This window comes from Capra hircus, chromosome 18 (genome assembly GCF_001704415.2).
Source record: "Capra hircus breed San Clemente chromosome 18, ASM170441v1, whole genome shotgun sequence".
NCBI classification, from domain to species: Eukaryota; Metazoa; Chordata; class Mammalia; order Artiodactyla; family Bovidae; genus Capra; species Capra hircus.
The window spans coordinates 15,375,083-15,397,940 of NC_030825.1; the positions used below are offsets into that span (position 1 = coordinate 15,375,083).

A 22,858-nucleotide genomic window follows, 5' to 3' on the forward strand; every position below is an offset into this window, starting at 1 on the left:
AACCTGAGGCCCCAGGCAAAAGGAGGCCACAGACACGGCCACAGGCTCGTAGAGGTGCAGGACAGAGTCAGGGGACAGGAGAGGCCAAGGGACACAGCTACCCACTTGGAGCCCTGCCAGCAGCCTGGGCGCCCAGGGCAGGCAGAGGGTTTAACCACCACCGTGTCCAGGTTTAATGAGCTCGGTGTCCAGGAAACCAGGTTTCACGACTTGCCTGAGTGCACAGGTGGCCGCCCCCTCCCCACAGCACGGGCTCCAGGAAGCATGGTGACCAAACTTTCAACCAGCGTGGCCCAGGCCAGGGGACACGGCAGGGGCCAGGGGTGCTGAGAGAGCTGCTCCTGGGGTCAGGCATGGGCCTCGCTGGCTGTTCACAGGCCTCCTAATTCAAAGGAGAGCCGCCCGCAGCACATGCTCTGCCAGGGAGACATGGGGGAGGAGAACTTTGGCACCTGTCCTCCACAAGGCTGCTCAGACCCCTTCCCCCAGAGCTCAGCCTTCCCTGAAGACCCTCAGGCACTGCTTGGAATGAGCCGGCCTCCCTAGACCAGGGCCACACTGCTGCCCCAAAACACAGCTGCGCTCCAAGCCTGTGTCTGGAGCTTCAGGTATTTGCTGTGGCCCGGAAGGGTCAGGGCTCCCACCCCACCTAGCCCTCCACAATGGAGAGGCTGGATTCCAGGCCAGGGGTGGGAACCACATTCCACAGAGAGGGACAGAGAACCCCTGCCGGGCCCCCAGCCTCCCCGGGGCAGGAGACTGCACTTATCTCAGTCTCTGCAGGTGGGACTAAGGGAGGACAGGCACGCCCCTCCCACCCCTCCCATCCCACTGCTTGACCTTGCGGCCCTCCCCAGAGCCTGGAGCCCAGGGCCTGGCAGACACATGGGTTACCACTGGGGCTTCACAGAGGGCCACAGTGAGCAGGTGATGGTCAGCCGCGGCCCCAGGGCCAGCACGCAGCAGGAGGAACCCACCCGCCACGAGGGCAGACGGGGTCCCGGCCTCTCTACGCGGGTAGGCTCTGGGCATGGCTCCTGCCCTCCTGGACTCCCCAGGGACAGCCAGGGCCCTCTCCAGCCCCAAGGAAAGGGGGTTCCAGCTGAGCTGCACCCCCAGACTGAGGGGAGTACACCCCACTGCACTCCGGTGCGCACTGCCACCCCCAGCTCCAGGCTCTGCACCAGCAAGGGGCTCCTGCTGGCCATTAGTCAGGAGCGGAAGCTGAGGCCCGGCAGGGTCCACATGAAGACCTCAGTGCCTCCCACAGCCCGCTGCTTTTCCCGTGAGCAAGTTCTGACCACCTCCTCCAGGCACCAGCCCCACTCAGCCAGGTCCCATCTGCTCTCTCTCAGACCCTGTCCCTGGCCCCCCAGGAGCACCCCAATCCCCGTGTGCCAGCTCACAGGGGATGGACAGGCAGCCCCCAACAACCAGAGTGCCCATGTGCCCCCTGCAACAAGGTGCCTGCCTGGCAGATGCAGACAGAAGTGGCTGTGGTGACAGACAGCAGCCCAGGTGCTCAGCTGGGCATTAAGAAGGATGCTCGTGACCTGGGCACTCCCACCCTACCCTGAACCCCAACCCATCTGATATGATGGGGTTCCTACGGGGGTGGCCCCAGCATGGGGTCCCCTTGAGATGCCCTGTCCACAGTGCCAGGAGCGGGGTGAGGAGGGGCAGCGCCATATAGGGGACCCGCCTGAGCCAGCACTGAGGCGTGTCAGCACTGGGGCCTGAGGTAGCCTCAGCCACCAGCACACTTCCCACAGCCTCAGCCAGGGCCTCCCATCCCTGAGCAATGTGAACAGGTCACAAGGTCATGGAGAATGCGGGGAGAACGGGGAGGAGACAAGAAGCCATGGGAGGTGCTGCTCACACGAGTCTGGACAGAGCCTCCCCTCCGGGGTGGGCAGGCCCTGGACCTGGGCCTCCTGCACAGACAGGGCTCCCAGGGCTTCCCAGCCAGCGGCCCACATCCTCCCCAAGGTTCTTCACTGTGACCAGACGTGGCAGAACCCGTCCTACAGAGCTGCGGTCCTCCCAGTGGGTTCCCAGGCCACCCCATCGCGTCCCCTGTGGATCTGGCAGCGAGGTCCAGCTTGCCCAGCCCTGCATGTTGTGACACGGCCCTGTGGGACTTGCCTGCAGACAGAAGGTTACCCAAACATGGAAACAGGCAGGTGCGTGGTTCTCCCAACAAAACAGTTACTTGTGGGACACCCTGCTACAGCCTAGCCTGACCCGTGGCATCTTGGCAAACAGTGCCCCCCAAGTTCCTCCAAGAGAACAACAAGCTGCCTCCCTGAGTCCTGCATCTCCCGCAAGTGGAGGTGAAGTCCACTGTGAGGCTCGCCTCAGCAGCCGGGGCTGAGGCCATGGGGCCTCTGAAGGCTGAGGCACTGACTCAGAGCGCCCGCCCTGTGATTCAGCACCTCAGTCCCTCAGCCTCTCCGGTCTGGCTAGTGCAAACAGCCCCAGAGCCTGGTCACAGTCCCCCAACTCTCCAGGGCCCTTCCTGGCATCTAGTGAGGAATGCCACCCAGCCACCTCAGCTGGCAGGTGGGGGCGGGCTCACTGGCTGAGGGAGGCAGGCTGGCCAGCAAGAGAGGGTCCACGAGTGCCTTCAGAGCCCTGCCCTCCCCATGAGGTGGGACCTGGGGGAGAAGGGTGTCCTTGCCTGGGCATTTATTTATTTTCAATCAGTTTATATTTTAAATTGGGATAAAGCTGCTTTACGATGTGTTGGTTTCTACTGTACAACCACGTGAATCAGCTATACATATACATAATCAAACACCGTCTTCCAACAACACAAGAGACAACTCCACACATGGAAATCACCAGACGGTCAGTACTGGAATCAAACTGATTATATTCTTTGCAGTCAAAGATGGAGAAGCTCTTATACAGTTGGACAAAATAAGACCTGGAGCTGACTCATATCATGAGCTCCTTATTGCAAAATTCAGCCTTACACTGAAGAAAGCAGGGAAAACCACTAGGCCATTCAGGTTTGACCTAAATCAAATTGCTTATGATTATACAGTGGAAGTGATGAATAGATTCAAGGGATTAGATCTGATATGGTGCCTGAAGAACTATGGATGGAGATTGGTAACACTGTACAGGAGGCAGTGACCAAAACCATCCCAAAGAAACAGAAATGAAGAAGGCAAAATGGTTGTCTGAGGAGGCCTTACAAATGGCTGAGAAAAGAAGAGAAGTGAAAGGCAAAGGAGAAAAGGAAAGATATACCCAACTGAATGCAGAGTTCCAAAGAATAGCAAGAAGAGATAAAGAAAGCCTTAAGTGAACAATGCAAAGAAACAGAGGAAAACAATAGAATGGGAAAGACTAGAGGTCTCTTCAAGAAAACTGGAGATACCAAAGGAACATTTCATGTAAAGATAGGCACAATAAAGGACAGAAATAGTAAAAAGCTAACAGAAGCAGAAGAGATTAAGAACAGGGGGCAAGAATACACAGAACAACTGTACAAAAAAGGTCTTAATGACCCGGATAACCACAATGGTATGGTCACTCACCTAGAGCCAGACAGCCTGGAGTGTGAAGTCAAGTGGGCCTTAGGAAGCATTCCTACAAACAAAACTAGCGGAGGTGATGGAATTCCAGCTGAGCTATTTAAAATCCTAAAACATGATGCTGTTAAAAGTGCTACACTCAATATGCCAGCAAATTTGGAAAACTCAGCAGTGGCCACAGGACTGGAAAACATCAATTTTCATTCCAATCCTAAAGAAGGACAATGCCAAAGAATGTTCAGACTACCATATGATTGCACTCATTTCACTTGCCAGTAAGGTAATGCTCAAAATCCTTCAAGCTAGGCTTCAACAGTATGTGAACTGAGAACTTTCAGATGCACAAGCTGGATTTAGAAAAGGCAGAGGAACCAGAGATCAAATTGGCAACATCCACTGGATCATAGAAAAAGCAAGAGAGTTCCAGGAAAACATCAACTTCTGCCTCATTGACTATGCTGAAGTCTTTGACTGTGTCAGTTCAGTTCAGTTCAGTCGCTCAATCGTGTCTGACCCTGTACCCCATGGACTGCAACTCCTCAGGCCTCCCTGTCCATCACCAACTCCCGGAGCTTGCTCAAACTCATGTCCATCGAGTCGGTGATGCCATCCAACCATCGCATCCCTCTATAGTCCCCTTCTCCTCCTGTTTTCAATCTTTCCCAGCATTAGGGTCTTTTCTAATGAGTCAGTTCTTTGCATTAGGTGGCCAAAGTATTGGAGCTTCGGTTTTAACATCAGTTCTTCCGATGAATATTCAGGATTGATTGACTGGTTTGATCTCCTTGCAGTCCAAGAGACTTTCAAGAATCTTCTCCAACGCCACAGTTCAAATGCATCAATTCTTCAATGCTCAGCTTTCATTATGGTCTAACTTTCACATCCATAGTGACTACTGGAAAAACCATAACTGACTATATAGACCTTTGTCGGCAAAGTAATGTCTCTGCTTTTTAATATGCTCTCTAGGTTGGTCATAGTTTTTCTTCCAAGGAGCAAGCGCCTTTTAATTTCATGGCTGCAGTCACCATCTGCAGTGATTTTGGAGCCCAAGAAAATAGTCTCTCGCTGTTTCCATTTTTTCCCCATCTATTTGCATGAAGTGATGGGACTGGAAGCCATGATCTTGTTTTTCTGAATGTTGAGTTTTAAGCCAACTTTTTCACTCTTCTCTTTCACTTTCATCAGGAGGGTCTTTAGTTCCTCTTTGCTTCCTGTCATAAGGGTGGTGTCATCTGCATATCTGAAGTTACTGATATTTCTTCCGACAGTCTTGAATCCAGCTTGTGCTTCATCCAGCCCGGCATTTTGCATGATGTACTCTGCATATAAGTACTCTTGCCTGGAAAATCCCATGGGCAGAGGAGCCTGGTGGGCTGCCGTCTATGGGGTTGCACAGAGTCGGACACGACTGAAGCGACTTCGCAGCAGCAGCAGCACTTTGCATATAAGTTAAATAAGCAGGAGTGGATCACAACAAAATGTGGAAAATTCTTAAAGAGATGGGAATACCAAACCACCTTACTGGCCTCCTGAGAAATCTGTATGCAGGTCAAGAAGCAACAGTTAGAATCAGACACGGGAAAACAGACTGGTTCCAAATTGGGAAAGGAGTACATCAAGGCTATATGTTGTCACCCTTCTCATTTAACTTTACGCAGAGTACATCATGCAAAATCCTGGGCTGGGTGAGTCACAAGCTGGAATAAAGATTTCCAGGAGAAATTTCAATAACCTCAGATATGCAGATGATTACCATCCTAATGGCAGAAAGTGAAGAGGAACTAAAGAGCCTCCTGATGAAGATAAAAGAGTAAAAGAGCTGGCTTAAAACTCAACATTCAGAAAACTCAGATAAATGGCAACCAGTCCCATCACTTCATGGCAAATAGATGGGGAAACAATGGAAACAGTGGCAGATTTTATCTTCTTGGGCTCCAAAATCACTGCAGATGGTGACTGCAGCCATGAAACTAAAAGACATTTGCTCCTTGGAAGAAAAACTGTGACAAACCTAGATAGCATATTAAAAAGCAAAGACATCACTTGCCAACAAAGGTCCATATAGTCGAAGCTATGGTTTTTCCAATAGTCATATATGGATGTGAGAGTTGGACCATAAAGAAGGCTGAGTGCTGAAGAACTGACACTTTCAAATTGTGGTGCTGGATAAAATTCTTGAGAGTTCCTTGGACTGAAAGGAGATCAAACTAGTCAATCTTAAAAGAAATCAACCTTGAATATTCACTAGAAGGACTGATGCTGAAGCACCAATACTTTGGCCACCTTATATGAAGAGCCAACTCATTGGAAAAGACCCTGATGCTGGAAAAGGCTGAAGGCAGGAGGAGAAGGGGGTGACGGAGGATGAGATGGTTGGATGGCCTCACTGACTCAAAGGACGTGAGTTTGAGCAAATTCTGGGAGATGGTGAAGGACAGGGAAGCCTGGCATTCTGCAGTCCTTGGGGTCACAAAGAGTCAGAAATGACTTAGCTACTGAACAACAATACATAATCCTGTTCCTCATGGGCCTTCCTCCCACCCCACCCCCCATCCCACCCCTCTAGGTCACCACAGAGCACCAAGCTGAGCTTCCTGGGCTACACAGCAGCTTCCCACTAGCTTTCTATTTTACACATGGGAGCATATATAAGGCAATGCTACTCTCCCAATTCAGCCCACCTGCCCCTTCCCTGCTGCGTCTACAGGTCCATTCTCTACATCTGCGTGTCTATTCCCGTGTTGCAAACAGGTTCATCAGTACCACTTTTCGAGATTACACATTATGCGTTAATGTACATTTGTCTTTCTCTGACCCACTTTGCTTCATATGACAGATTCTAGGTCATCCATATCTCTGTAAATGACCCAATTCCATTCCTTTTTATGGATGAGTAGTACACCCCACTCCAGTACTCTTGCCTGGAAAATCCCATGGGTGGAGGAGCCTGGTAGGCTGCAGTCCATGGGGTCGCTAAGAGTCAGACATGACTGAGCGACTTCACTTTCACTTTTCACTTTCATGCATTGGAGAAGGAAATGGCAACCCACTTCAGTGTTCTTGCCTGGAGAATCCCAGGGACGGTGGAGCCTGATGGGCTGCCGTCTATGAGGTCGCACACAACTGAAGCGACTTAGCAGCAGCAGCAGCAGTACTCCTTTGTATATATACACACTGCATCTTCTTCATCCATCATCTGTCATTGGGCATTTACGTCGTCTCTGCAGTCTGACAATTGTAAATAGGGCTGCTGTCAACACTGGGGCATGCCTGGGCATTTAGGGAGGAGGCCCTGTTCGTGTGTGCGTGTGTGTGCGTGTGTGTGCGTGTGTGTGCGTGTGTGTGTGTGTGTGTGTGTGAGAGAGAGAGATCAGGAGATGAAAGGGGACATTCATGGCCCTCTGCCCCACGACCATTCTGCTTCCAAGGAGATGCCTGCCCCAGCACGGTGCTGACCCCAGAAGGTACCCCACAAGTGTGTGACTGAGTGGGTGCCAACAGCAGGGAACAGCTGGAGAACCTGGCCACCCTCTTCACTCGGGTGAGGGTGCTGAGGTCAGGGGATGGCCCGAGAGCCTGGAGGTGTGACTACAGACATCACATGCCAACCAGCTCACACAGACTATTTTTCCTAGAGAGGCAGACTGGCTGAGAGCTTCTGCACCAGGCCTCAGGCCTGTGGGGTGCTTCATCCCACGTCCATCAGCAGCTGGAGGACAGCGGATACTTCCTCATAGCAAAGCCTGAGACCCCCAGGGAAGAAGGAACTCTCCAGCCCCTTCAGAGTCTGGACGCCAGACTGCAACACCAAGGCTTGTTCGAATTTCCAGCCTGCTGGGCTCCCTGCAAATTTCAGACTTGTCTCACAATTGTGCAAGCCACTTCTTTAACACAAATCCCTCTCTCCCTCATGAGTGTATGTATATGCCGCTTCTGTAAGACACCACACCGCTCTATCCCTCTCTCACTGGCTCTGTTTCTCTGGAGAACCCTGACTGATCCACCAGCTCTCAGGATTCTACACTGTGAGCCGCTGGCTGACCTGCCTGTCTCTGAGGTCTGGGCCCAGGTGGCTGCAGGGCTGGGGCAGACAGGGTGTCAGGGCCCCACTCGGGCTCTGGGAATGCAACAAGCTCAGAGTCACTGAGGGAGAAACCACTGCCGTCTAGTCCTAACAACCAGCCTGGGCAGGGCGGCTCAGCCTGGCTTCTCCCCAGGACACCAACCCCCGGGGCAAACACAGCCCTCGCTGATCTGTGCACCCACCCCCAAGGGCAGGGTGGCCGCGGGCAGGGCCTCCCCAGGCCTGAACTCTGGCTCCGTCAGACCAGGAGTGGGCGATCTATTCCCCTGGGCAGGAAAGGGTGCTGACCAGCTCACAGAACATTCACTTTCCTTTCCTTCCTTTTCAGAAGTTTTTAGATGCGGAGAAGCACAGAAATAACAAACAAGTGAGTTCCTCTCCTCCCGCTCCTGCGGTTGGGCTGTCACACGGTCCTCCTGCCAGAGCACGTCCCTCCAGGTCACACGTCACCCTCGGTCGTCACCCTCACCCCAAGTGTCCTTTGCTCATCTCCCCAGGCCTCCTCTCCCCTCCCTGAGAAAAAAAACGCGCATGAATTTCAGGATATCCTTCCAGGAAAGAGGCATTTCTGGGCTCTGGAATTCTTTCTGGGGTGGTTTCCAAGGGGGCATCTGGGCCTACAGCTGCTGTGTGTTGAGCCGGAAAGAAGAAAAGAGCCCTGGGCATGCAGGGGCCCCTGGGCCAAGGCCCAGGCCCACCACGGAGGGTGGGCCAGCCACCCTCACCCAGGCTCCCAGGGGCCTGTCTCAGCCCCTCCCCTCCTGTCACCCAGAAGACCAGAACCCAGAGGACCCTGCAAGCCTGCCCGACAAAGGCTAAGCCTGTCTGGGGCTTTCTCCCCTTTTAAATCTGCGCTGAAACTTCCTGAGGCATGAATTCTGAGCCTGTGGAGAAGGGAAGGGAGGGGGTCTGGGGCAGTGGTTGGCTTTGCTGGAAACCCCTGCCCCTCGGCTCCGTGTTCTCAGGTTCTGTAAGTGCAGTGCCATCAGTGCTCACCAGGGCGCCAAGACAAGCCCACTGTTGTCTGCTCATGGAGTGGGGAGGCCCTGCGAGCCACAGGCGACCACGGTTGCTGCGTCAGTGAGTGACCAAGCCAGGCCTTTCACTGCGTAGGGGGCAGCCTCTCCATAGCGGGAAGCAGCAGCCCTCTCGCGGAGGTCCTTTTGGGAAGAGGTCTACTCCACAATTTCCTCTGTGTGGCTCCTGTTACCTACAGACAAGTCCACACTCCCTACTGTGTCCCCAGCCCCCTCAAGCTGTGCCCACAGCTCCACCAGCCCTGGGCTCTTCCCTGAACTAGCCATGAGACTCACACCCTTCCCCACACACAGAGGGCCTGCCCAACCCCTGGCTGAGCTCTTCACCACCTCTTGTGGACAATGGACCCTCCAGACTGAGGCTGAATCCCCCTAAGGTCTGTGCTGTCAGGCGAGAGGCCGAGGCCAGGCCATCTCCGCCTGTCCAGCATCACAGACCCAGACCTCCAGAGTGGCTGAGAGGTGTCCTGCTCCAACTTGCCCGGCTCTCAGACCACATGGTGGGAGTGTCCCTGCAGGCTCCTGATGATGGAGTCAGCTCCCCAGACAGAGAAGCAGCAACCACTTAAGAGCAGAGAGCACTGTCCCCGCACCCCGGGGGGAGGCGGCGGGTGGGGACAGGGCAGTCCTGGCCAAAGCCATACATTCAGTTCCTGGAAAAAGAGGCGTGACAAAAAAGATCGAACACTGCCTCTCACCCACCACATCCTGTTTTTATGGAAAACTAATCTAATTCCTGACAGCAAAGCAAGCAGCAGACATCCGCGGGGGTCCCCAGGGACCTGATGGATAGGCCCCCAGAAGGCGTGAGGTGGAGCCGGTGCCCACCCCCAGCCCCGACCAGCCCCACCCCCAGGGTCAGAGCCCCTATCCCAGCACCCCTGACTCCCCAGGGAGGCCAGGATCGACAGACTTTCTCTAGCAGCGAGGGGCAGGCCAGCTCCTGTCTACTTCCCCTAGTCTCAGCTGGCCCTGCTCCAGAGGGCCTTGGCTGGTCAGCACACAGACAATGGTCACCACAGGGCTGCCACCCACGACGGATGGGTCACGAAAGACAAGGACGCCCTGAGCTGTAAGAACAAGCTCCCAGGCGGGGCGGCCTCGTGGCCACAGGACTCTGGCTCAGGAGTCCAGTAGCCTGGGCTGGGGGGCTGTGAGGCAGGGACACCAAGACCATCCATCCCAGAGGCTGGCTTATGGGTGGTTATCAGCTGGTGGTTCTCTAGCAGCAAGGAGAGAGCTCGCTGATGCCCACTGGAAGCCTGGCCTGTGCTTGCCCACCTGCCCAGAGCCCAGGGGCCCTGGGCCCAGAACCCAGCCTCAGGTCACCTCCCGCCACTGCCACCTGACCCTGGACTCCCTCCCAGGCCCACCTGCTCCTAAGGGTCAGGGCCAAGCCTTAGGAACATACAGGCTCCAGGCATCACAGGGAGGAGGCCACCTCCAGACCTGGCTGCCGTTGGGTCCCCGTGGGGCACCCGCTACACAGGGACAGACTGCAAGGTCCATGTCCCATCCAGCTGCTGCAGCCAGTGGCAGGAGGCCAGGAAGGCCAGGAAACTGGAAGGCCCACAGAAACCCGCTCCCAATGCCCCCCAGAGTGTCTTTCTACCCAGAGGGGCTCCCGAGGCCTGAGAGGTCCCCCATACTGACATGCCCACCAGCGGGGAGCCTTCTCACTCCCTTTGCCAGCTGAGCATGCAATTCCATCCTCGCGCCCTCATCAGACGAATCCTTTGGAAGCCTGGCAGGAACCTGACGCCAGGACTTCCCGTCCCTGCGCACCCTGATGCCAACCGCACACCCACCCCCCTAGATGGGTCACAGCCCCGCTGACTTCTGGTTCTAAGGATCCAGTTTGGGACTGGGAACCAGCTCAGCTTCTCTGGGCTGCAAGACTCTCTGCCACTCCCTCAGAGGTCAGGCTGAAGCAGACAGACTCTTGTCGGAGCCCCAGGAACCCCTGGCACCCCCACCAAGGCCTGGGCTCCAGGCAACATCCTCCATTCCCTCCTGGCCTCCGCCAGCAGCCAGGGCCGGCCACGTGTTGTCCGAGCTTCTGTCCCAGGGGAGTGCCTGGCCACTGTGACTTATTCAGACCCAGCTGGTTCCACTGCACTTGCCTGAGACAGGTGTCCTCACCCCACCACCCCCGCCTCAGCCAGGATGTCACCAGTAACTCTGCCCCAGATTCCCCCCTGGTGAGACTGCCACATGTCCCGAGGCTCAGGGCACCTTGATTAAAGCGCTGGGCGACCAGGCTTCCTGAGAGGCGCCTGGGGGTGTGGGCGCGGCAGCATGGCAGCCTCGCACTCAGCGACTGAACTGAATATTTCCACCCACGTCACCTGGCAGGTCACCCCGAGGGCTGCAGGGCCAAGCAGGGTAGGTGCTAGTCTCACAGCTAGAGGTTACAAGCAGGCACAGAGACGTGGGAGCCTGATGCAGAGAAGGCTCCGTACCCTGGCTCTGCTCTGGACGGCCTCCCCGCAACACAGTGTGTCCTGCTTCTAAAGGTGAGGGGTGCAAGGCCCAGACAGGCTAAGTCACTTTCCCCAGGGCGCCCAGCAGCAGAGCCAGGGCTTGGCCCAGCTGGAGACTGGGAGCAGAAAGGTGACAAAAGCTTGTCCCGGGAGCCTTTCCACCCCACTCCTCTGCTCTGAAGGTACCCCCAACCAGCAGGCAGAGGGAGGAACGTGCGGCCTCAAAGGACGGGTGCTGAAGTCCCGCCCGGCAGGTGCTGGGCACACTGCGGCCACACACACTGGGGCCTGAGTCCCAGCCCAGCGGCAGCCTGTGACGGCGCTCAGGACCAGGCGAGGACCGCCTGAGGTCCCACGACAGCCCTGGCGGGCCCCCAGACTCCGCACACAGAACAGGACCGGGCAGGGCACCGATGCGCAGGAGTGACACAGAGGTGACGACATCCAAACACCCGTGCATAAACACCCCTGAAGCCCCGGGACCACCCGGCAGGAGTTTGGATCCCAAGCAGAGTGCTGGCACGACCATCCGCTACCTCTGGATCCAGCATCTTGTGTCTCTAGACCTGACAATCCAGGTCTATGATCAGAACGAGGAAGAAGCAACGTGACTCCAGGACCCCATGCTAGGCAGCAAGTGAGGAAGCCGACGATATGCCCTTTCCCACACGGAGAGCCCAGTGGCCTGTGATGGCCTGGCCATCTCAGGAGCCACCAGAGAGAATGCAGGCAGAGAGGAAAGCAGCTTCAGGTTACAAGGAGCCAGCAGACGGGTGCTGGATGCCTAACTCCCGGCAGCCTCGCGCTGTGAGCAGGCAGACAGGAGAAACAGGACAGCCTCCGCTCCGTCCCCCTCCATGGCTCCAGGGCCTGCCGCCTCCTCGCCTGAGGGGTGGTGCCAGCGGCCCCGCCTGGGGCCTCAGGTCACCCCTGAGAGGGCGCACCTGCTCCCAGCCCGCCCCTCTGCAGCAGCACCGTCCCTGGGGCCCCTTCGTCTCCCAAGTCCCAGAGCCCCGGCCCACGGCCCAGACCCCGTAGTCACCCTTCACTTCCTGAAGACATGAGTGGGCTCCCCCTGCCCCGCCTCCACACACCCCCCAAACGCCTGGAAGTGTCTCAGGCTCTGGAATGTGACACAGCCTGTCCAGCCCAGAAGCTTCCGGGAGCTGCCTCTGGAGGCAGCCATTCCTTCTCTGTCTGCCTCGTGTGCCTTCCAGGCCCCTGAGGGTCAGAGGGCTCCTCCATTCAGCATGGGCACCCCCCTCCCCAACAACTCTTGGCCTCCAGCCTTTCATGCCTCACTCTCACGAGGAAGGGAGCAGATGGGGTGGGGTGGGCACTGCCCTCCTGGTGTGGTCACCCTTCCAGTCTTCATGGTGTGAGGGAGGCGATGGTGAGGGCAAAGGGGCTGTGCGGGGGTGAGGTGGGAGGTGCACCCCCTGGGGAGTGGAGCACAGGCTTCTCCCTCCCTGGGTGGCCCAGGTTTTGTTCATTCAGCGAAAGCCTGGACAGAGGACCCCCCAGCTAGAGACTCCACCTGCAATCCCGGGATAGAAGCCACCCCTCGGAGGCCCCCAGTTCCTAAGAACCAGAGTCTGATGGGGCAGCTGCTGACGGCCCCACAGAACCGGGGTGCAGCCCCCAAGGGAGCAGAGGACACTGGGACAGAGGATCCAGGGCCCAGGCCCTCCCCTTACCCCAGAGCTGCCTCCAGACCAGAAGATGCCCCAGCACTTTGCTTTCAGAGCTACTCCCGCTTCCTGAGGTCACATTATCTGCCCGTTTGTCAAGACGAGGTTTCAGAGGCAAGAGAGGCCCTTGCTGGGGTCACCTGTGATGCTGCCCACCCCAGGGCCTCCTCTGGGACCACTCAGGGGCCCCCACAGGGTGTCAAGCCCCTGTCTCTGGGTCACCTACACCCCTGCCAGTGCCCCCCGCCCCTGACCTCCAGAGATTAGGGCCTGACAGGCCAATTCTCCCCGGTGGGGAAGGTCTGCACCACTGATAAGCAGCAGGACGCTCATGGAGCAGGCAGGGCTCAGAGCCTGCAGGGCCTCTGCCTCAACCACTTCCCACTCGCAGGGCTAGGCACAGGCCCACCCTGGCGGGGCCACAGCAACAGTGACAAGGAAACAAGCGCCCAGGGACAAATGGGCACCACCCCGACAGCAAGGATGGAGATGAACCATGAGGGTGCCTCCGCACAGGGCGGAGAGGCAGGCTGAGCGTGTGCCAAGCTGGGCAGGGCCCAGAGGAGACAGGAGCGGGCAGGAGGCAGGGTGCCGGCCACCCTGGACATGGACAGGCCCCCAGGACCAATCACCTCCCCGAGGGTCACATGAGACTCACACCCCAGAGAGTGCATCCAACAGCAAGGCTGTCCTGTCCTCGGACTTGGGGGTCCGACTCTGGGGGGGTGTTATCCTGGGGGGTGGGGAACAGTCAGGAGGGAAAGCCAATGAACAAAAGCTGGTCACCGTGTCCATGGGGACCACAGGAATGGAGGTCAGGAGGCCAAGACCATCTCTGCAGACTTGAAATGGACCCACTTCATGCAGCCAGCGGCTGTGGGAGGTCACACATCCTGACAGGCAGAGTGCGGGTCCCAGCAGCAGCAGTGACACCAGGACAAGAGCCTGCCATGCGTGGCAGGACAGAGGCCCTGGAGGAGGTCTGAGAGCTGGCAGAACCTGGGTGGGCAGCAGAGGGGGTTAGGGTGGGAGGGTGAGCGGAGGGTGCAGGAAGGGCAAGGGCAGGGTGCGGGGAAGCGGGAAGGCCCAGCCCAGTGAGTGGAGCGGCCCACCCACCAGGAAGTACTCAGAGACCCCACCACCAGCTCGGGGGAGCAGGAGAGGATGTCCCGGCCAGTAACATCTGAGTTCACAGGACTTTGAGCTAAAAACACTTGCCCTTAACCGGACACCATAAAGATGATGATTAGCTCTCCACCGGACACCATAAAGATGACAATTGGGATTGTGAGCCACAGGCAGGGAAAGCCACATGCAGTACAGGAGGGTGATAAGGAGCTTACCATCTCACGTCCACAAAGAACCCCCTGAGTCAGAAGTAAAAAGATAAACAATCCAGTTTTTTTAAATGGGTGAAAGATTCTTAGAGACACATGCCAGAGAAGATACCAAGGTGATTAGCATCATTGGCATCAAAGTAGCGCAGCCTGAAGTCTCAGGAGATGCCACCTCACGCCCACGGACCAGCTAGAATCAGAGGCCAACACCATGTGTGGGGTGCCCTGCAACATCCCCAAATGCCAACCAGAGGACAGACCAGAGCCTACTTGCAGTGGACAGTCGAGGCCCGTGACCCGGCAACCCGATGCCCAGGAGTGTATGAAACACATGGGTGCGTCCGTAGAGATGCGCTGGCTCACAGCCTACGCCTCGCAGCCTACGCCTACTCGCCAGGCGGGAGGGGTGACAGGATAAGCAAATGTGGCAGTGCTTTCAGGGGACAAGCCAGCGCCAGAAGGGACCACTGCCAGGCGGTCACTGACAATCACACAAACTTAGTACTGAGGGGACAGCAGACACAGCAGTACACGCCCCCAGGGGTCCCTCAAGCATGGACCCCCAGAGCAGGCAAAACCAAGTTGAGGGCAGGGCGGGGGTGCAGCGCAAGAGGCGGAAACGTTTTCCAAGTCCTTGGGGAAGGCGGTACATGGCTGCACTCGACTGTCAACCCAGCCTCAACTGTGAGGCCTGCCCTCCACCCCGAGCTCCAGCTGTCCCCATGCAGAGCTTGATGTGTGAGCTGTGCCGTCCTCCCCTGGGGGCTCTGTGGAGACCCCAGAGTCTCCTAAATCTGGGCCAAGCGAGTGTTGGGGGGGCCAGAGGGGTGGCTGTGGGAAGTGGTGGCAGGCGGACAGCTGGCAAGTTCCAGGGTGAGAACAGGTTCGTGGAGTTGGGGGGCCAGATGGAAGTTCTGCAGGGAAAGAGGTGCAGCCGGAGGCAGGGACCGAGGAGCCCCCTGTGTGCTGACAGGTGCCGGACTGGGCAGCTCCCGGGAGGCAGGGGCACCACGACCAGAGCTCTCGCCCTGGGTGCCCATCCGTGACACGGGGCCACTACTGCCCACCCTCAGGCGCAGGAAAGCGAGTGGAGACTCATCCAGAGGGGAGACTAGAAACCTGGGGGGCCCCGTGCCAGGTGAACGCACAGGAGAGGGCACGGTGGGCAGCAGGCAGCTCTCGAATGACTGGGAAGGCCACCTTGCCATGGGACGCATCTGGGAGCAGAGCTGGGAGCCTGGAGCCCCCAAATCTGTCCAAGCAGAGGCTGTGATGCCAGTGGACGTGGATGGAGGCTGCAGGGTTGGAGTCGGGGGGGAGTGGACCCTGAGGCAAAGACATGATGCAGAGCTGTGTGCCCACATGAACGGAGGAGACGGTCAGTGCCAGCTGCCCACAGAGGCACATGGCAGTTAGGGGCCTGGGGACCTGCCCTGTGACATCACAAAGGCAACTTGTACAAACCTGTCCTAGGTGCCCCTGGGTCCATGGGAGCCCACTGGGGTCTCTGCCATGAGGCTGACTCGTTCCCCCATGAAGCGACCCAGGGACACTCTCCCAGCAAGGGAGCCAGGTACATGCTGCACAGCCTCTGAGGGCTCCTGGGAGAGCCCCATGGTCACTATGACCCCTGGCCATTGACAGGGAGGGGCAAAAGGGGAGGATGAAGCAGCTGAGAGGGGGAGTGGAATAAGAGAGCGTGCTTCCCTTTGAAAAGCACCTGTTAATGCTGTTGTAATAATGTGTTGTTTCAGTGTTTTAACTGTAAATATAAATCAAGTGAATGAGAGGACAGAATTGGGAGGGCGGTAAATGAGGGGGAGGGAAGGGGGTGAATGAGGGGGAGGGAAGGGGGTGAATGAGGGGGAGGGATGGGGGTGAATGAGGGGGAGGGAAGGGGGTGAATAGGGGAGGGAAGGGGGTGAATGAGGAGGAGGGAAGGGGGTGAATGGGGGAGGGAAGGGGGTGAATGAGGGGGAGGGATGGGGGTGAATGAGGGGGAGGGATGGGGGTGAATGAGGGGGAGGGATGCGGGTGAATGAGGAGGAGGGAAGGGGGTGAATGGGGGAGGGAAGGGGGTGAATGAGGGGGAGGGACTCGGGGGAGCGGGAATGGAGGCAGAACAGGAGCCTGGGCCCCAGGGGGAGGCTGGGGTGTGACAGGGCCCAGCCCACAGGTCACAGGCCTGGTGGCTCCAGGACGTGAGAGAGACCGGGACTCAGGCCTGAGGCTGGTGAGGCTTCTGCTCCGAGGTCTCTGCCCGGGCACCCAAGCCGTGTGCTTTCTCGGTTGGTCCCTCCAGACTGGGCCGCGATCCTGGCCGCAATCACAGGCCTCTGGCTGCTTATGCGGGCCCAGGGAATCTGTGCACATAGCAGTCCTGTTCTTTTGTTTTCCCTCAGAGGATCCACCAGAGGCCACTGAAGGGCAGGGGAGGTGGGGAGAGCCAGGGAACAGGCCACCTGCACACCTGGGCACCGCCACGGTCACAGCCAAGCCTGGACAGGGCCCAAGAGGCGCGTCCCTCACGGCCCACCGCGCGGTCAGCGGTTCCGGACTCGGGACAGACCCCCATCTGCTCTCGAGGACAGAAGCCCCCAGGCCCCTCCCGCTCTGCGGAAGCTTAGGGGCCCGGTTCAGCCGCCTGTTCACTGGCAAAGGAAACCACAGGAGGCGGCTGAGGTGGCCATGGTCCCGCTTTAGCCTGACCCCAGGAAGGAGAGGAGGCCCAGCTATATATACTCTGGGAGACAAACAGCGCAGGTCGGAGCCTGGTAAACAGCCGGCCGTTACAGGGAACTAAAAATACTCCCTATAATTATGTGATTAAAACACACCAGAAAAATCGACCCGCCCCACTCGGCAAAGGCCCGAGACGGTGCATGGAAGGGGGAGGCCACGCATGTCGGCCTGAGGTGCTCGGGGCGGCTGGTCTGGGCCAGCACTGCCCATCGCACGCTGGTGGCTTTCCAGGGCTGCCCGAGTGCCGGGCCTCAGCCTCGCAGCGTCCTCCCCAGGGCAGAGGCTGGTGACCCCGGGCACCCACAGAACCCCAGCCACAGGGCACTGCCATGGCTCCAAACGCTGGAGCCACCTAACCTCACGAGTGGGGGCACAGCAACCTCAGGCCCTCACCACCGACAAGGGCCTTGCTTTGGACAAAAGGGAGAAGAAAGGATGAGAGAAGAAACTTACTCTCTTCTGATTTAACTCTTGGCTATTTTATGACAAGTATTCATACATTACTTTTGTAGTGAACAGTGAATACAGATCAAAACATGGGAGGGGATCAAGTCCCTCCTGCCTGACTGCCCACTGGGCGCTGCCCCTCCCTCTCCACCCCACCTCAACCCTCCGACTGGCCACCCAGGGGACTGGAGTCCCCATTTGCAGGCCACTCACTGACCACCTTCCACAGATGGCCTGACCCTGGGTGCACTGCTCTGGCACCTTGGATCTGCCTTTCTGCCCCCTGTCCAGCGTGGCAGACAACCTCTCTCCCTCTGGCAGACTGGTCTTGCCTGGTGCCCCCCGCCAGTGCCCCACAGCCCGGACCTCGAGCTGTATGGCATCCACTAGGGGACACCCCCGGGGACGGCATCACTGACAGCACCATGTTTCTCTCCCATCTGGACTCAGCCCAGTGTGAGAAAACACGGCAAAGGCCCTTACAGGACCAAGGTGCCGGAAGCTGGGGGGATCCACACCTCCCTTTACACCCAAGGAAACCTCGGCCCAGTTACAGAGGAGAACAGGTCCAGCTCCTCCCATCCCACCGCCACTGGCCCTGAACCAGAGCCTAGGAGCCTGCCCAGAGCTCCATCTCAAGAGACCTGGTGAGATGATGCTTGAATGAACTTGGGAACAGGTTTCACGTGAGCACAGGAATCTGGGCAGGCAGGTGTCAGGCCGGGTAGCCAGGCTGGCCCTGGACACCACACCTCCCGCCCTGGAAACCACCTGTGGCCAGTGGGCAGCCCTGTGTGTCATGGACCCATTCGCTCCCCCTCCAGCACTGTGCAAGGGAGGGCTGCCCTGCCTTGCCCCGTCCAGAGGCCAAGAGATCAGAGACCTGGTATTGGCTTTCAAGCTTTTATTGTCTCTTTTACAGGTGAGGAAACTGAGGCCCAGAGAGAGGGGTGAGAGCCTGGCAAGTCAAAGCAAGGCAGAGGCTGGCACCACCTCGAGCTTGTCCTGCAAAGCCAGCCCCTAGCCTCCCTGGGGCTGCCCACCCTGGGCTCTTCCACAGGTAACACCTGACAACAGGTACGCAACTCACTTGCCCTGGGAAGGAAAACCTGCTTGTATTCTCATCCCCCAAGCCCCCCCGATCCTCATCCAGAGAGCAGGCTCAACTCAGAGGGGTTCAAAGGTCAAGAGTGGGAGGAGCTCCCACAGAGGGCACTGACCCACCTCCTGGGGGCACTCAGGGCAGCCTTCTCACCTGCCTCTGTAACACCTGGAGCCTGTACCCCAAGGAGGAAGGAAAACTGCTTTGGTAACCAGAAGGGAGAAGTCTGCATAAAAAATGTCTAGGAGAAGGAAATGGCACCCCACTCCAGCACTCTTGCCTGGAGAATCCCTTGGACAGAGGAGCTGGGCAGGCTGCAGTCCATGCAGTCGCAGAGTTGGACCACCTGAGCTGCTGACACGCACACAAAGCTGAGGAGATGCTTGGTGGCACACCGTACACTTTATCTATTCTCCCATCTCCTGCAGGAAGCAGGAGGGGCAGGCAGCACCAGGGGGCAGGACGGCTCACCCCACCCCCCACCCCTTCGGTAAGTCGAGGCCTCAGTGCCTGCAATAGCTGGCCTTGGGCAAATAAAAGACTAAGTGTTTTGTTTTGTTTTTTTTTTAAGTCTATATATTTCTAAAAACAGAAAACACAGAAAAGACCAATACTTCATTGGACCAGGGTGGTCAAGAGTGGCTTCCTATAAGAGACAGCTCACACTGGGCCCTAAAGATAAGGGGCAGGCCCAGGGGCTATCCTCAACCCTTGCGGTGGCCCCGCCACAGAAGGCAGTCCCCTGCGGCTGCACACAGAGCAGAGGGCCCCTTTCCCTCTCCATCTCTGAGCACTGAAAGTGTTAGAGGAGAGACACCGCCCAGGAAGCAGCCTCACAGCCAGGACCCAAGACGTTCCCCACCGCTCCATCAGCACTTCCTCTGCAGGACCCTTCCCACTGGTACAGATGCTGGTGGGGTGGCTGTCCTCAGCTCCTGGGCTGATCCCGGCCCCTCCCTGATCACACTGATTCCTTGGGGCCCATCAGCCAGACACCTGAGCCCTGCAACATAATCAGTCCTGGGAGCGGGCAGGAGCTGCCAAGGCCGAGTCTCCTCCCTAAGGTGGCAGAGGAGAGCAAGACCCAGCCTCAGCTCTGAGGGGGTCTCTGAACAGGACAGCCTGGGCTTGCTGCTGGCTCCAAGAGCCTGGGAGCCCGGGAGCTGAGGTGGACTCTCGGGGCCGCATTCCTACCAGGGGCCCCCGTCCTAGGACTGCCTTCCCACTGCCTTCCTGCCTGCCTCACAGCAGTGCTGAGACAGTGATGGTGAATCCCCTACGTAGAGGAGGAAGCATCCCCATTCTAAACGGTGACACAGCAGTGACAGGCTGGCAGGTGACGTGGCATGCGGTGGGCGTGCCCGAGAGGCCGGAGCCCCATCCCACAAGAGGAAGCCATGTTGCCGCCCTGCACGTGTCTGCCGATCAGTGATACAGTTCCCACCTTCTCACCACCTGCCTCGCTGCTACAGTGCGACCTTCAGGCTGCCCCCGCCCCATTAGGTCAAGAGTTGGGGGCGGGGCCGTTCCCGGGGAAATCACAAAGTGTTCTGTCCTGACGTCTCTCTAGAAGCTTTCGGTTCTGGGTCCTGACCCCTCAGGGCTGCAGGGACAACAGGTAAAATGATGAAGGCTGTCACCCTTTCCGGGATGGGAGACTGGGGGTCTCTGATGTACTAAGGAAGTGGAAGTGGGATTTTGGGAGGCGAGGGGTGCCCTAGGATAACCCAAACCCTCAGATGGCCCATCCAGCACCCACCACTCACTTTGAAAACACTGCCGAACTAACCATTTCTACCGAAGCTCGTCACAGAGCGAGGGGTGCTCAGAAGGCAACAGGGCAAACATCCCACCTCCAGCCAGCAGCACAGCAAGATCCCTCGGGAGCCACCTGGCCCCGAGAGCTGGCGTCCGGCCTCCACCTCTCAGGTGTCACTTGGCAGGGCTCTCGGCCAGCTCTACATCACCCTCCCCTGAAGCTCAAGAAAAAACATGGAAGTCCAAGTCCTACACCCAGACACAGAATCTGTGTGGGGTATGACCTGGGTATCCGGGTTTTAATTAATAGACTTTATTTTGGGGGACAGTTTCAGGTTTACAGAAAAACTGAGCCAAGCACACAAAAAATTAGTCATCAGGATGTGAAAAGCTCCCAGGAGACTCCAATACAGCCCAGGTGGGAACCCTGAGTAGCTCCACCTCGCATCCAGAAACTAGAGACCTACCCTCCCCCCAACTCCATCACCCACTTGAGTTGCAGCCAAGGGCCCAATGAACACAGATTAATTCTCGGGGCCAACAAACTCCAGCTCTCAGCCTGAGCCTGGCTCCACCACTTGTTTTGCTGCAGCCCACAAGCTAGGAGCGGTGTTTACATTTTTTAATGGCTGGAAAAAATATCAGAAGAGTTGATAATGTGAAAATATTTACTATCCAGCTCATCAGAGAAAAGTCTGCTGACCCTGAACAAGGAGACTGCACAGTGTGGGGAGGCATGCCCTTCAGGAGGGAGGCCCCTCCCGCACAGGCCAACCTGATTCTCCTGGTGTCTTCGGAGGCTAAGGAGGCAGCAGGTGTGCTGCGGGCCGTCAGAGGCGAGCCTGCAGTGAGAAGGTTACCGGCTTCTGAGCCTGGCCTCCAGCTGGGTCTCTTTTCCTGGCCTGTTAACATGTGTTTTCCCAAGGCTAGAGGAGAAAGACAGGCCGGCTGACCCTGTGCTCTTCCCAGTACATCCTGGGCTGTTCTGTCCACACAAGGCTGACTCAGACCCTCCTCCCTGACCTCAATGGTTTTCATTGATTCCTGTCCTGAAATTTTCCCAAGTTTCACCACCTTTCTCTGCTACAAATCAAAACACAGTCTGTGTGGGAGTTGGTGCCGGCTGCTCTGGGCCCCCACATTCCTGGCCCACTGGAGCCCACGCCCACCTATGACAGAAGCGGGCAGAGTCCACCTGGAGAGATTTAAGAGGCTCTGCAAAGGCTTTCAGAGTAAAACCACCAACACCCACCATGGTCTGACGGATTTCCACCCAACAGGCAGACTCACAGTGCAAACCATTCCCTGTTTCTCTGAATTAATCAGACCACTTTTCAGCTCACACCCAGTAGAGGCAGCCCCAGAAGAGGGAGCTGGGGCCCAAGGGCTGGCGTGTGAAGGGTGAAATGAGGCTCCGGCACTCTGCCCTGGGCACAGGGAGGCCAGGGGGGGTGCATAGGGGAGGGGCCTTGAACAACAAGAACCACAGCTAGAGCTTTCCGGAAGGGGCGCAGATGACAGCACAAGCTGGGGACACTGATGCCAGGGTGAGGACCTCAGCTCTGGCACCAAGACCAGAGTCTTTTGGGGGCACCCTCTCCCCAAGCCCAGATCAGAGCCACCCCCGGCCCCTCCCACAGCTCTAGAGCCCAGCGGAGGAGCCAGGGCACCGGGAAGGCAGGGAGGAACCCGAACTATTTTTTCCAGAGTAGGGCAGGCCCTAGTTCGGCCGGGGGTGGGGACGGGAAGGGGAAGAGTGGGGGGGCCGAGCCCAGGGCACAGCGACGTTAGTTCTGCTCCAGAGGCTCCAGATTAAACAGCTCCAGGCAGGAAGCCCGCCTTCTCCCAGATTGGTCAGGAAGTCGTGATGCAAGTTTGCGCTTTTTTTTTTTTTTTTTTAACACGAAAGAGAAAAAGAGATTCGTGCCCCACTCACCGACGCCCCGGCCCCTCCCATGGGGGGCCGACATTCCTCCCCTGTCCCCGTGTCCCTACCCCCAGCGCCGCGGGCCGAGGCATCCGCCGCCCTCTCCGGGGGGCGCTCGCCGCCGGCCTTCGTGGGCGCCAGGGTGCCATCTGCCCGCCACCCCGCCGCCGCCCTCCCAGCCTGGCGCTCGGACGGGGCCCCGGCCTTCCCGGCGGGCCCGGCGCTCTCATGCTTCTGGAATGCGGGCGCCCAGGGCCGGGCGTCCCGGGGAATCTCCGCGTCCGCCCGCGCACCATCCTCTGCTCGACCATTCTCGCCGGGTGGCCTGGCCGGAATGCGGGGAGCGGGGACGCAGACCCTGTTCCAGTCCAGAGCCCTCCGCGCACGCCCCCACTCACCGGCCAGAAGCGCGAAGGGCAGCAGCAGCCAGTATAGGACGGCGCCGAGCACGTGCGGCTCCATGCCCGAGGGGCCCCGGGGCCGGCCAGGGTCGCTCGGCCGGCGCGGCGCTAAGGGGCGGTGCGGGGGAGCCCCGGCCGGCGCATGGCGCACAGGGCGGGTCGCCGCACGTGCCGCGTGCCGCGGCCAGGACCCCGGCTGGTCAGCAGGGACCTGAGCGCCTCCGCTTCCTCCTGCTCCTCCTCTCAGGGCCAGGGTCCGCAGCGTCCCGCCGGTGCCGACGGCCGGGGTCCGCGCTCGCTC

At 58.2% G+C, this 22,858-nt stretch overlaps 1 protein-coding gene across 3 annotated transcripts in view; it reads right to left on the bottom strand.

Annotated features, from left to right (window-relative positions):
* PIEZO1 (piezo type mechanosensitive ion channel component 1) overlaps window positions 1-22,654 on the bottom strand; it is a 56,793-nt gene extending 34,139 nt beyond the window's left edge. For all 3 annotated transcript variants that reach the window (XM_018061852.1, XM_018061851.1, XM_018061853.1), the window contains exon 1: window positions 22,555-22,654. In XM_018061852.1, coding sequence (XP_017917341.1) covers window positions 22,555-22,618 — 64 coding nt within the window. In that variant the 5' untranslated portion in view covers window positions 22,619-22,654. The remainder of the gene's footprint in view (window positions 1-22,554) is intronic.